This window comes from Antechinus flavipes, chromosome 2, assembly GCF_016432865.1.
Source record: "Antechinus flavipes isolate AdamAnt ecotype Samford, QLD, Australia chromosome 2, AdamAnt_v2, whole genome shotgun sequence".
Classification (NCBI taxonomy): domain Eukaryota; kingdom Metazoa; phylum Chordata; class Mammalia; order Dasyuromorphia; family Dasyuridae; genus Antechinus; species Antechinus flavipes.
This window is the reverse complement of record NC_067399.1, coordinates 324925134-324940550: the sequence shown is the minus strand read 5'-3', so window position 1 is coordinate 324940550 and position 15417 is coordinate 324925134. Positions and strand designations below refer to the sequence as shown.

Here is a 15417-nt window from a genome sequence, read left to right as displayed (position 1 = left end):
TCATATGAAGTTAATTGTTTGTGTTAATGTTTTTCTAATTTTTATTGTATTTCTAAATTTATAAAATATATTTTGTAAAAATATATATTTTGTAAAAATTTGAGACCAGTGTAAAACAGAAATGCTGTTAGACCAAGCAATTTTTAATTTGGATGTTGTCACACATTGATTAGGCTTTTAAAAGTTATCTTATAAAAAAAAAGAGAGAGATTTGAAAACAAATATTTAATGAAGTATATTTAGTCCTTCTTTTTCCTCTTGTAGCAAATGTCTCTAACCCAGAAGTTCTATAAGTACAATATTAAATGTATTAAATAATAGATTGCTACCAGAACATGTGAGTAATTATAATAGGATGCAAGTATCAACATCCTACAGTTTTAATATCTCTAGTAAAATTATAAGGATTGTATCCTCCAAAAGGGGGAAATGATTGGACAAGTTAAAAGACAAAGATATGTTAAAGTTTTCTTATTAAATGGAATAGTAAATTTTGAGAAAAGCAGCAGGATTAGACTGTTTTCTCTAAGAATTATTTAAGTATATGACTGGCTTCCAAATTTATCTATCATGGTAATTCAGGCTATAAATATGTTATGATAATAAATTCTAAGGTTTTATTAATTAAGTACTAATAGAGTTTTACACATAAATTATATGGATATTACTACTAGTAAAGAAAGTGAAATTATAGGGGCAGCTAGATGCCATTGTGGATAGAATACTACCATAATAAATAAGAGTACCAGCCCTGGAGTTAGGAAGACCTGAGTTCAAATCCGACCTCAAACACTTAATATTTCCTGACTGTGTGATTGGACAAGTTCCAAATGCCTAAAAAAAAAAAATCTGTCCGATAATTTTAAAAAGCAGAATAGTTCATGAATGAGTTTCCTAAGAAAAAGCAGTAGACATTTACAAGTGAATTCTATCAAACATTATATCAGATACAAAATTTAGATAAGGAAAGAAAAAACACATGTTTATATGAACTAACATTTTCTGTTTTCAAAACCAAAGAATCAAATTTAAATGCTAGAAACTTCTAGATTTAGAAAAAGAGCCCCTTTAGAGTTGACCTGAGAATAAAGTATATTGTTAATGTTTAAGTACATTGCTGAGATCAAAAAAGGAAGGAATGATAGAATAGAGGGCAAATTGGCCTTGTAAAAGATACTAGTAAAACACTTTTGAAGATGGACAAGGGTAAAAGAAGTGATTTAAATGGGGGAAAACAGGATGAAAAGAAATACACAATCATAACTGCAAAAATTTGTTATAATTCATAAGAAAAAATTTATAAGGTCTGCTAAAGACATAATTTCTCAAATATAAAGAACTGAGAAGGGCCAATGGATGATTTCGGAGAGGTCTGGTGGAAAGACTTGCATGAATTGATGCTGGGGTGAAGTGATTAGAATGAGGAGAACATTATACACAGCAACAAAATTATGTGATAATGACTAATTCTGATGGACTTGGCTCTTTTCAACAAGGAGGTGATTCAGACCAATTCCGATAAGACTTGTGATGGACGCACATGTGCATCCAAAGAGAGGTCTATGGAGACTGAATGTGGATCACAACATAGTATTTTCACATTTTGTTGTTGTTGTTTGCTTGCTTTTTTTTCTCTTTCTCATTTTTTCTGGATCTGATGTTTCTTGTGCAGTATGATAAATGTGGAAATATGTATGGAAGAACTTCATGTTGAACATATATTGGATTGCTTGCTGTCTAGGGAAGGGAGATGGGGGGAAGGGATGCAAAAATTTTGTAATACAAGTTTTTCCAGGGGTGAATACTGAAAACTATCTTTGCATGTATTTTGAAAATAAAAACATTATTTTAAAAAAGGAAATAAAAATGAAATAAGTCATTTTTCAACTGATAAATGATAAAAGCAAATGAACAGGCAATTTTCATACAACTTTCTATAATTATATGAAAAAATGCAAATTATAACAACTTTGAGTTACTATCTCACATCTATCAAATTGGCTAATATGCTAGCAAAAGAAAATGTGGAAACATTGGGACACCAGTTATCTTGGTTTGGATTAGCTTTTCCAATTATCAAACATTGGGCTTCATGAAGCATTTAGAAAAAAAGCTAAGTTTCATAAATTGCTTAGTTAGCTTTAAAAGTTTCTAAGTAAATTTTTAATTTCTGATATATGACTGCAAGTTTTAGTTCACTGCAGACTTCAAGATGGACTTAAATGAACAATGAGATTTTAAAAAAAACAAAATTTTTTAGCTTTAACTATATAAGTAGAACAGAATTCTCTCATTCTCTCTTTCATTTCCTATGGTGGCTGGTCTAAATTCAAAACATCTAACACTTTTATCTCATATTTAATAGCAGATGCTTTCACTTCCTAGTTATTGAGAATAATGAAGCCATCAGGTTTCCTCAAATCCCCTCCTTCAGTGTTCAAAATTTCTCAACCTTAACCTCTTACTCTCCTTTTCTTCCTTCTCAAAAGAAAAAGTTGTCATAATGAAAAGAATACCAGAAATTAGGTGCAATGACTAAGAATACTGGCTTTGCCTACCTACTACTTTGGGGAAGCCACAACACTTCAAGGCTTCAATTTCCTATGTCTAAAAAATTTAATAGTTGGTTTAAATGGCACTTACTATGTCTTCTACCCTATATCTCTAATTTTATAAACATGTGAAACTTAGATGCAGGTGCTCAAGTCATCACCTCAAAATATTTACAAGTCATTATTGAAGAAAATCCTGTTCTAGAGATTTGGTTTCTAGTGATAACTACAAAACCATTTTGCCAACTAACTGATATACTGAATTATATTGTTTCTCCCTTCCACTTTCTATTTCTTACTCTGGAAATTATAATAAAATCAACTCCCCAGTAATTTCAGGAGTGAATCAAGGATGTTCATTATCACCACTATTATTAAACATTGTACTTGATACGTTAACTATAGCAATAAGAGAATAAAAAGAAATTGAAGGAATAATAATAGGCAAGAAACAAAACTATAACTCTTTGCAGATGATACAATGATAGGCTGAAAAAATACTAGAGAATGAACTAAAAAACTAGTTGAAACAATTAACAAGTAAAGCAAAAATTATAGCATTTTTTTTTTTAAACTACATAAAGCTATGTATTGTAATGGGCTGGTTAGCTTTCTGGAGGTCTCTGAGGGCCAGCCGTGGTCTCAGCAGAATAATCACCACAGGAACAGTCAGGAATAAAGTCCAAAGTCTTTATTATCTCCTTCACAGTTTGGCTTCTTTGCTGGGGCCTGGCTAGCTTTCTGGGGAACCTTCAGATGAAGCTTGAGGAAAGCAGGAGAGCCACCAGAAGACTGGTCAAGTCTTCTCTCTCTCTCTCTGGCTGAGTATGTCCCCAGTTTATATACTCTATTACAATGACATCATTACAATATACTGAGTATAAGCCAATCATTATATCACTAGGGAACCATTATTTGTTGTAAGATTAAATTACATATTGAGTTAGAGAACTATTAATCACCATGCTAAACTAGATAACCATTGTTTTATCAATTCCACTGAGTTAACATCTTGTAAGAATCCTTGCCTCAGGAATATTTCTCCAGAGTTCTGGCCCATTACAATGTATTTTCAACAAAATCCAGCAGAAAGGAAAAGAAGAAATTCCATTTAAAATAATTAGATTCATAAAAAGAAGGAAAAGGAGCTATTTGTACAAACATATTTATAAAAGCTTTTAGGAAGAATTGGAAAGTGAGGATATGTCCATTAATTGGGGGTTGGCTAAACAAGTTGTGGTATATGACTATGATGAAATGTACTGTAAGAAATGACAAATAAGATGATTTCAGAACTGATGAAAAATGAAGTGAGCAGAACTCGAAGAACTTTGTGATACACAGTAATAGCAATACTCTATGACAAATAACTTAATGACCTGGCTACTCTCAGCAATGATTCAAGATAATTCCAAAGCACTTGTGATGAAGAATGAATGCTTTCCCTCTCCTGAGAAAAAATTGATACTGTTTGAATACAGTCTGAAGCCCGCTATTTTTCACTTTCTTACCATCTCAAGGAGGGGGGAGGGACAGAATTTGGAACTGGAAAAAAAAAAAGATAAAAAATTGTTTTAACATGTGAGTGGGGGAAAACCAAATTATTATATATATTTTAAAATACTTTCAGAAAATACAAAACATTTGGGACTCTTTTATGTATATGTCTTGCCATCTCATATTCAGGAACTGTATGAATATAATTGCAAAATACTTTTCACACAAAGTCAGATCTAAATTGAAGATAGTAATAGTGATATTGTAATGATGATCAACTGTGAGAGATTTGGCTTTTCTGATCACTATAATTCCAAAGGAATTCATGGTGAAAAATTCTCTCTACTTCCATAGAGATAACTGATGAACTCTGAGTAAAAACTGTAATATGATTTTCTCACTTTATTTTTCTTCCTCTTTCTTTCAACTATGGCTAACAAGGGAAATATGTTTTGTGTTTTTGGATTTCACATGTATAATTTTCAGTAGGTGGGGGAGGAGTAACAAGGGGGGAAAGAGGAAGATAATTTGGAATTCAAAATTTTAACTGTTAAAAATAAATAATAAACAATTAGAAAAATATTAATCTCATAGGTAACCTCAGCTAATATTATAAAAATGACAAATCTAGCTAAATTAATTTATTTATTCAGTGCTATACCAAATTACCAAAAATTATTGTATAAAGAAAAAAATAATAAAATTCATCTGGAAGAACAAAAGGTCAAGAATAACAAGGGAATCAATGAAAAGATGTAAAGGAAGGCAGCTTAAAAGTGCTAGATATCACACTATTACAAAGCAGCAATCACAAAAACAGTCTGGTACTGGCTAAGAAATAAAGTATTGGATCAATAGAATGGATCAGGTATACAATGCATAGTAAATAACCATAGTAATCTAGTGTTTGATAAACCCCAAAGGTCCAAACTTTTGGTATAAGAACCATTTGACAAAAACAGCTGGAAAAAGTGGAAAGCAGTTTGACAGAAACTAGATACAGACCAACATCTTGCAACATATATCAAGATAAGAAAAGAAATAAGTACATGATGTAGTCATAAAGAGTGATATTATAAGCAAATCAGGGGAGCGTGGAATAGTTATTCCTATCAGTTCTATGGGCAATAGAATTAATGACCAAATAATGAACAGATATTATTACAGCATATAAAATGGCTATTAAATTGAAAAGTTTTTGCATAAACCCGATGGAACCAAGATTAGAAGAAAAGCAAGAAACTGGGAAAATAATTTTACAATAAGTTTCTCTGACAAAAGCCTCATTTCTTAAATATATAGAAAACTAAGTCAATTTTATAAAAATATTCTCCAATTGATAAATGGTCAAAGTACTGGCAGTTTTCAGAAGAAAAAGACAAAGCTATCTATAGTTATATGAAAAACTGTTCTAAATTACTATATGCAAACTACAATAATTTTGAGGCAACACCTCATCTCACACTGATTAACAGTTAACAGTTAGCTGATGGACTGAACTTGTAGGCCCAGAAATCTGTGAGCTTTCATCCAAAAGCACTGCCCTTCATACATTTCACTGTGTTAGGGAAACTTCCCTAAGCAAGAGGATCTGATATTGGAAGTGGAAAGCACATAATGGTTCAGAAATTCAAGGATACTTGACAGGTTCCACACAGGTTCATCAAGCCATTAGCTTTCCCAATTTACAAGGTACTAAAATTGCTCACTTCAACACTTCTTGAAACTCTTTTGTTAAAAGGTTATAGTACAAATTTGGCAGCTAAATGATCCAACTACAAAGAAACAGTCATTCAAATTAATTAGGAGTCTATTATATATTATAATTAGAAGTTCCAAAAGAATGAAAAAGAATAGGACTTTCTTTTAAATATACACACACACTTGGAATACAATCCTGTTTTTATGCATTAGCACAAACTATCCCTTATACCTAGAATGCATTCATTACCTACTCAGTTGTTTCCTGAGAATCCTGTGCCTTCTCCAAGGTCCTACTCAAGTCCTAGGAAACTTTTTTGATTCTTTCAATTGTTAGTAACCACTCATCTCTAACTCCTTCATGCTCACAACATACTAGATAAATTTTTTACTTTCTTATCTATTGTTTTTCTCCGAGATAATTTAAACTCTTTAATAATAAGGATTGTTTTTGTATTTGAATCCTTAGTACCTAGCACAGTATATTTATTTAATAAATACTAAATGAATAATAATGATAATGGTGATGGCTAGCATTTATTTTGAGGTTTGCAAAGTATTAACTTTTGTTACATTTGAGAAGGGAAGGAGGTAAAATATTGCTTTATCATGGTTGGTATCATGGACTCAGGAAAACAAAAACTGTGCCCCCTATTTCCCAATAGTCTTTCAAAAAGCCTTGAAAGAATAATTCTATAAGAAAGTTATAATCCCCAATAGGAACATTTTTAAATAATTTGATCCTATTTAAATTCTTTAATTAAATTGTTAGAGGAAATGCAACTGAAATAGTATTTTCCCACAGCATTATAGTTTTACTTCAGTCCAATAATTAAACGTTTTTTAATTTTAACAAAATGAATTACAATAGAGGATAACATCAAAGTATAACACAAAAGAAATATTACATATTTTAGATATAAAACAACAAAAATTCAAGAAAACTGTGAGCACAGATGACATGAATAAATGAAATGTGGAGAATGGAAAAAACAGTCTCTTTGTTTATATTCCTCCAGATGAGGGAAGCCCCAAAATACACACACACACACAGACACACACACGCCTTCTCTCTCTCCTCCTCTTCTTCTTCCTCCTCCTCTTCCCCCTTCCTCCACTTTCCTCTCCCCCTCCTTCTCCCCCTTCTCTCTCTCTCTCTCTCTCTCTCTCTCTCTCTCTCTCTCTCTCTCTCTCTCTCTCTCTCTCTCTCTCTCTCTCATTAGTTGAGTCCAGGACCATTCCTACTTAGCCTGAGATGGAAATTTTTATCCAACTCTATTGAGTTGGAGATTAGCCCAGAGACACTCATTCAATTCCAACATTCTCTACTCTGATTCCAGCTCAAACTGCTCCCATTCCCCACCAAGAACTGCCCATAAAACAAACTTCCTCCAGCTCAACTCCTTGCAGAGGACCTAACATACCATGCCAAGGAACCTCTTTTTCTCCTTGGCAGAGCTGCGACTCCCTGTCCACTGAAAAGACATTCTCTTTCAGTGTTACTCCTTCTTTATCTTTCTCATCTATTTCCCTAGCAAGACCTTATTCACCTCTCTTGGGATTTCTCTGCTAGAAACCTTTTCTGCTAGAGGATTTCTCTGTTAGATCTTTAATAATAAACTTCTTTTGCCAGTTTAACTTTTCGGATTCGTAAATTGATTTACAAAGGCCCTATACAGTCCAGAAGGGGGTTCCCACAACTCCCTGCCCTGTGCAGAACCTCATCACTCCCAGCATATCTTTCAGCAAAGTTTTATGCAAGTTATTATGCTGACTGGTTCCAGTATTCATTTTTCTCCCTGACAGTTTTTTAGGGAAATATTAGCAACATGTAGAGTCCTAAGGAAAGAAGATACAAAGAAGCTAGATGGTATTATAACTATAATTAATGGTAATATTGAGAGCTAATATTTATATAGTACTTACTATGTGCTAGGCACTGTGGTAAGCACACTGCAATTATTTCATTTGATCCTCATAACAATCCTGGGAGGTAGGTGCTACTATTACCCCCATTTTTAAAAGATAAGGAAATTGTGACATGATCATATTCAAGATCATATATTAATTTCTAAGGCCAGATTTGTGCTCAGGTCTTCCTAATTCCAGTCCCAGTGCTTTATCCACAGTGTCATCTAGATACCCCCACACTTAATATGTTTATGATGATTTTAAGTTTCCATGTAATTTTCACATCTCTGAATTAATTCTGTCCATGATAAAGTATTCATCATGCCAAACCTTGATAGCTTGTTGGAATTATAACAACATATAATATTACTTTGTAACATGATCATGACTATCTCTGTAAAAACTATATACATACACGCAAACACACACACACATAAAAGTTCACACTATATAAAACACTGGAACCAAGGAAGATTTTTTAGAAGCTTAAGATTGCCCCCCATGGAATTAAATTTTAAAAGTTAGAGATATAATGAAAGTGGCAAAAATAAATAAAAACAAAATCAAGTGTTGATGGACCTTCAGGAAAGCACTGCTGAAGGCAAAGTAAGGTTCTTATTTGGAAATCAGAAGATCTGGTTTCAAATTCAAGCTTTGCCACCTATTTCTACAACTGCTTTAATTTCTCTGGCCTTAATTTCCCCATTTGTAAAATTAAAGAGTTGGACTAGATGGCCTATAAGTTTCTTTCCAGCTTATGAATGTTATATATCTAGAAAGCAATCTAGAACACAGCAAGAGGTTAAAAAAAATTCTGAAATTTTACAATTCTACTAATCAGGAAGTAATTGAAAATAAATGACTATTGGTAATATAGATTTATACTGAACTGAAGAAGAGGAACAAGATCAATTCCTTTTCTGAATAGTAAAGAACTTTAATTAAGATACCATTATGCAAGTACACTTTCAAAAAACCACAAAGACACTTATGAGGCAGACTTTTAGAATGTAAACATAGGAAGAATGTTAAAACATCCTTGAAATGTTTCCACTGTTGATTAATACTTTCCCCATTTAACACAAATACACTCCCCTCCCTTCTAGCTACATAGAAGTATCTATCTCTGCCATGTATATAATAGTAAACTTACCTCTGGGCAATGTTTCTCTTGGTTTAATAAATAATATCTCTTGGGGTTTATATGAACAATCTGGACCTGATTCAGATAATACCACCTATAACAGTAAACTACTGAAAACAACCTAATGTCTAGTAATTGAGGAATGGATAAACAAATTGTGATAAATGTAATGTAATGCCAGATCACCATTACTAAGTACAAATTAGGAGGCATAGAATGTATATAGAAAATAATGCAAACTGAATTTAGAACAAATATGCTCTCATACTTGTGAATGTACAATCATAGAACCAGAGTGAGAATTTAGGTTAGGCAGTAATAAATTATGTTTACTTGTTTACTGAAGTGTTGTTTTGTTTTGTTTTTTAATGAATGTTTGCAGCTTTTTTTTTTTTTTTAACTATAAAGTTTATAGGGGAAAATGAGTATACTCCCAAACATCTCTAATTTTTTTTGAATAAATAAAATTATGAAAATTGTCTGAATACAATTTAATCTTTTGTTTTCTTCCTTGCACTATTACTTGGGCGTATGAATTAGATACTTGCTCTATAATGTACCATTTATTTGTCTAAAAGCTATTGTTAAAATTTTTAAAAATACTTTTAAATTCTGGTATTCAGGTCAATGACCACCTAATAAGTACTTACTATGCATAAGAGACTGTCCTCTACACTTGAAATTGATGAACCTGATCCTATTTATACCCTTCATGATTTTGCACATGTTAATTCTGTAAGTTGAAAAAATTATGCTTAAAATAAGTGTTTTCAATACCAAGTTACAATTTTGAGTCAAATTATTCTGATATTAAATGTCAAAACTTTTAACAAATTATTTTCAATTTCAAATTCCCTCTCTCTAGTACATTTCTCTAGTCACTCACTGATAAGGTAAGAAATGATACCCATTACACTTATGAAGTCGTGCAAAAATGTCAATATTTTAAAAACTAAACTACCTTCTTAAGATAAAAGCAAAGCACCTTCCTTCAATGATTAACCAGAATACAATTAAGAATAGTTCCAAGAACTTCAGACATATTAATGATACTGTAATATTCGATTGTGCTCTTAAAATAGGCACTTAAATTCATTCTGAGCTTGAAACAAAATAAACCATTTTATGTTGTCTAAGTCGCCTAAGTGAATCAATTACTAGACTAAGCAGTGGATAACCAGTTATTTGAATTAAGGTATTTTGAACTTCAAACAGCAATTCAGAAATGCTATTCTCCCCAAAGGATAGTCTTAAAATAGAGTATGTATTGTTTCCAAAGTACAAAGGTATTGTACCTTTAGAAACTCATCTCCCACATTCCTGGGGATTCTAACTGGATTTGGAAATTTCATCAGCCTCTGTCCCTTTAATTGTCAACACTTACATTTCTAAGAGAGAAAACTGCGTCCTCCCGCTCCTTAAAAATAAACAAACATCTGTAGTGCAGTTCTCCCTGAAAAATACCTAAGAATGGCATCTCCCATCCTTCCTCAAATCCTCAGGGCAGAGTTCTCTCAGGACCATGGTGCCAAGAACTTAATCTGCTAAGTAACACATCTGTAGTCTGTCTCTTGGCTACCAAGAGGAGCTATGGAGATCCAGGAGGGAGGGGAGCAAAAGAGAGAGGGGGTCGGTCCCTACAGGTGGAGTGAAAAAGGACTTGATCTTGGCAGGAGGAGGAGGGAAAGTGGCAGGTGGGTTGAGGGAGAATAAAAGTATCTCTAGATTAAATGATGTTCTTTTTTTCTAAATTTTTATTACAAAAGAATTAACGCAGAAGAAACATGATTAAGGCAGAGCTCCTTTCTTGAGCCAAACCTGGAGGGGAAAACAACAATCCTAACCCGCTTAACCCGACAGCATAAAGGATGCTAAGGAGGGAGCTTTTCGACCAGGCTCGGCCGCTAGGGAATTCCGGAAGGGTACGCTTTGGAGTCCGTCACCCGAGGGCTCCGGCACGGAGACGACTCCCCATCCCCGTTTTCCCTCCTTTGCCTCCCCCTCCCCCCCCCACCTCCACTCCCGGGACCGATCCTCTCAGAGCGGGACATCGGCAAAAGCAAAAACGGCCTCGGTAGAACAAACGGCAAATACCTGAGTCCCGGGGATTGAGCCAGCGGCGACTTTAGCAGAAGGAACCAGAAATAAGAGACCGGGGCGGGAGCCTCACTAGCCTCCAGTCAAACCCCGACGGACACACACGAGTAGGGCGGGGGACTTCCGCCCGGAGCCCCGCCACCCCGAGATTGAGCCGCATCACTTCCGCCAATGCCCTAGCCTTCATCCATCTCCCTTTCCCTTCCCTAGCAGCTGATTTCTCCAGGCCTCTCTCAGGCGATTTCAGTGGGGGTGGGGTGTTAAAAAAGTCTTGGAGACTACATATCCCAAGATTCTCTCCTCCCCTTAAGAAATTTCATTCCGGATTAAGAGATCGCGTGCTGGCTGGTCGCCATGGAAGCGGTCGGTTTGATCACGTGGTACCCCTGGTTACGCCCGGTGCCAGCGGCTGGGTCTGGGGCCCGCGGCAGGGGCCATTTTGTCAAGGGCTGCCTCCTGTAGCCGGGGGCGGCTTAGGAGCGCTCGGCTCCTGTAGGGCCGTGGCGCCAGCAGCAGAAGAAGAGGAGGAGGAGGAGGAGGAAGAAGAGGAGGAGGAGGAGAAAGAAGAGGGAAGAGGAGGAGGAAGGGGAGAAGGAAGAAGAAAAGGAGGGAATCTCTCCTAACCCCAGCTTCGGCAGCTGCTTTCCACCTTCTATAGCTCGGGAGCCTGGAGAAGAAAAGGGAGGGGAGGGCTCCGCCGGGCCCCTAGGAGGCTGCGATGGTTCCCGGCTGCTGCAGCTTCCTGACGCCCCTTCATGGCGTCCGCGCTCCCGCTGCTTCTCCTGCCACAGGCCCGGTTCCTAGCCCCCAGCGCCTGTGGGCATCGGAGCAGCTGCCGCCCTTCCACCCCAGAGACTGATGAAAAGCGACCTCTGCGGACAATGAGAGAGGAGAAAAGCTATTGCTGCCGTGGGGCCGCCGGCGACCAGGGCTCCTGCCCGGCGGCCCCTCCGACCCTATCCCCAACCATGACCGCGCTCTTTCTCCCAACGGAGGAGGCCGTCACCAGTGGCTGGTCCAGGGCCGGAGGGAGCCTGCTAGGAGGAGAGGAAGAAGAGACCCGGCTCCTGCAGCTCCTCCGCACGGCTCCGGAGCCATCCGAGGCTTTCCAGGCTCTGCAGGCTGCCCTGCCCCGGCGGGGCGGGCGCCTCGGATTTCCGCGACGGAAGGAAGCGCTTTATCGGGCCCTGGGCCGGGTGCTGGTGGAGGGGGGCCTGGAGGAGAAGCGACTTTGCTTGCAACTTCTCTCGGATGTGCTCCGGGCTCAGGGGGAAGCTGGCCAGTTGGAAGAGGCCTTCAGCCTGGCTCTTCTGCCGCAGCTGGTGGTTTCCTTGCGAGAGGAGAACCCGGCCTTGAGGAAGGATACGCTGCAGATCCTGCACCAGTGCTTGAAGCGAAGCCCAGTGCAGGTGCTGCAGGCACTCATACAGCGAGGCCTGGAGAGCACTGACGCCCGGCTCCGGGCTTCCACTGCACTTCTGCTCCCCATTTTGCTTACTCCCCCGGATTTGTTGTTCGGCTTAGATCTCACCGAGATCACGCTGTCCCTGGCCCGAAAGCTGGGGGAACAGGAGGAAGAAGAAGAGGCAGAGATCGCTTTTTCTGCGCTACAGCAAATAGGAGAGCGCCTGGGCCAAGACCGATTTCAATCTTACATCTCTCGCCTGCCCTCTGCTCTGAGGAGGCACTACAATCGTCGTATAGAGTCCCAGTTTGGGGTTCAAGTTCCTCATTATTTGGAACTTGAAGCCTCTGAGTTTCCTGAAGATCCTCTCCCCTGCCCGACTACACCTTCCAGCAGCCACCTCAAGTTTGGAGTTATTCCTCAGGAGCTGCATTTCAGGTTGTTAGATCAGGAGGACTATAAGAGTCGGACTCAGGCTGTAGAGGAACTCAAGCAGGTGCTGGGAAGGTTTAGCCCTGTTTCCACTCCTCATGCTAGTCTTGTAGGTTTCATTAGCTTATTGTATAATTTGTTAGATGATTCTAACTTCAAAGTGGTCCATGGCACACTTCAGGTACTGCACCTTTTGGTGACCCGCCTTGGGGAACAGGTACAACAGTTCTTGGGACCAATCATTGCTGCCACAGTCAAAGTACTAGCAGACAACAAGTTGGTGATCAAGCAAGAATACATGAAAATTTTCCTTAAACTGATGAAGGAAGTAGGACCTCAACAGGTGCTGTGTTTATTGCTGGAACACCTCAAACATAAGCATTCCAGAGTGAGAGAAGAGGTGGTGAATATAAGCATTTGCTCTTTGCTGACCTATCCAAGTGAGGATTTTGACTTGCCTAAATTGGCTTTTGGCCTTGCCCCAGCTCTAGTTGATAGTAAACGTAGGGTACGCCAAGCTGCTCTTGAGGCCTTTGCTGTATTAGCATCTTCAATGGGCTCAGGTAAAACTAGTGTACTTTTCAGAGCTGTTGATGCTGTTGAACTTCAAGATAATGGAGATGGAGTGATGAATGCTGTACAAGCCAGATTAGCTAGGAAAACTCTTCCAAGGCTAACAGAACAGGGATTTGTGGAATATGCAATACTCATGCCATCTTCTGCTCAGGGCAGATCACCTCACTTGCCCCATGGAGCAGATACAGACTGGCTTCTGGCGGGTAACAGAACTCAAAGTGCACACTGTCATTGTGGTGACCATTCAAGGGATAGTATGCAAATGTATGGCTCTTATAGTCCATCTGCTGATCAGACTTTCTGTACTCGAAGGGTTTTAAGTGCAGGAAAAGGAAAAAATAAATTACCATGGGAAAATGATCAACCTGGAGGCATGGGAGAAAACCGGACATCCCATTCAAAGGAAATAGAGCAGGTATGCATTTTTTGTAATTAGTATGGGTTGGGGCAGTGGAATACCATTCTTTTACCTTAATGAAAGATACTTTTATGTATCAGATAGTCCCTTGGAGATGACTTATTCCAAAATGATTTTTGCTAAATACATATGTCAAATCCTAGTGGAACAAATTACAAAAATCTATACTATGGATTTGATGGAGAGGCAAGATGATATACTGGAAGGAGTATCAGGTTAAGAATCGGGATCTTCTGATTCTAGTCCCTGACTCTTGGCTCTGCCACTACACTGATCATCTGTTAGGACTTGCTTGGGCAAGTCACTTAACCTCCCTAGGGAGGATCAAATGAGGTATTGTATGTAATGATTTAGTTATTGGCAAACACTGTATATGTGTGACTGTTAAATGTAAAAAAACCAAAAATCATTAATACTAGCTAACATTTATATAACTTTTAAAATATATTTTGCAAATACTGTCTTATTTGATTCTCATAATAACCCTGGGAGGTAGTTACTATTATTATTCCCATTTTACCCAGCAGGAATCTCAGGCAGACATAGGTTAAATAACTTGCTTCAGGTCATACAAACAAGTGTTTGAGACTGGATTTGAATTTAGTTTTTTTTGAGTTCAGGCCCAGAATTCTATACAGTCACCACCTAACTTGCCTCATAGAATTACCTCCTTATTATGTACTAAAGCAATATGCTAAGCTTAGCTAGACATGCAAAGACAAAAATGCCATTCTTATGATTCTTATAGTACAATGAGGGTCACATCATGTATGAGTATGTAGTGCTATAAATAGAGCAGACGGGTCCTTAGATAAAAAGGTACTTGCAGCCCTGGGCACCACAAAAATGCCTCCCATGAGAGGTGGTATTTGAACTGAATCTTGAAGCAAACCAGAGATTTTAAGATATAAAGGTGAGAAAGAAGCATATTCCTAGCATAGGTTTAAGTGAGTGCAAAGACCAAATGAGAGATGGAGACAGCATCAGATGCGAAGTAGCAGGTAGACCAGTGTAGCTGTGTTAGAGTGGAGGGGAGGAAAGTGTGATGAGGTAAGAGGGTCAGGATGTAAAGAGCTTTTTTATATTCAATGGAAGTTTATAGTAGATCTTAAAGGTAAATAAGGGCTGGACTAAATGATCTTGTATCATCATGTCAACTTGCCAAGTAGTAAAAATGTATAGTTATTTGTATTTAAAGTATTTTATCTGTAGCAGTAATTGAACCTTCAGTCCTTCAGGTACTAGGCAGTGAGATAGAGTGGTCAGGACTTCAAGAAACCTGAAATCTATTGATTGTGAGGTCTCAATTACTCCATTGAAGTCTAGTTTTCTTTTCTGTAAAGTAGGGAGAACGCCATCCTACCTACCTGGATCTCATCCAGCTTTGTGCTGAGTAATTTCAATCAAACCAGTTTCTATAGTCCTCACTGTGGCATGAATATTCTTTTTGGTTTTGTTCTTTTTAAAATTCACATTGTACAACAACTGTTTCTAAGCTGAAATATAGTTTGTTTGCAAAGCATTTTACAAAGGGACTGAGTCTGAGACTGGATTTGAATTCAGGTCTTCCTGAGTCTATTCCCAGAACACTATCCACTGTGCCATCTAAGCCACTTCACTTGGTTATTCTATCGTATTAAATCCTTACTATGGCTTTCTCTCGAGTCTTAGCATATGACTTTTA

At 37.6% G+C, this 15417-nt stretch overlaps 2 protein-coding genes across 5 annotated transcripts in view; one reads left to right on the top strand and one right to left on the bottom strand.

The window, feature by feature from the left end:
- The window catches only part of KLHL28 (kelch like family member 28), a 41365-nt gene extending 30351 nt beyond the window's left edge, over positions 1-11014 (bottom strand). Inside the window, exon 1 of one of the 2 annotated variants that reach the window (XM_051977709.1) lies at positions 10900-11014. The gene's annotated coding sequence lies outside the window, so the exon portion shown is untranslated. The remainder of the gene's footprint in view (positions 1-10899) is intronic. The other variant, XM_051977708.1, reaches the window with a different exon arrangement.
- Positions 11015-11466: 452 nt separating this feature from the next.
- Positions 11467-15417, top strand: part of TOGARAM1 (TOG array regulator of axonemal microtubules 1) — an 81454-nt gene continuing 77503 nt past the window's right edge. Inside the window, exon 1 of one of the 3 annotated variants that reach the window (XR_007950656.1) lies at positions 11467-13730. Coding sequence is in view for 2 of the 3 variants with exons in the window: in XM_051977704.1 (XP_051833664.1) it covers positions 11658-13730 (2073 nt within the window). In the remaining variant the exon portion in view is untranslated. The remainder of the gene's footprint in view (positions 13731-15417) is intronic. The other 2 variants (XM_051977704.1, XM_051977702.1) reach the window with 2 other exon arrangements.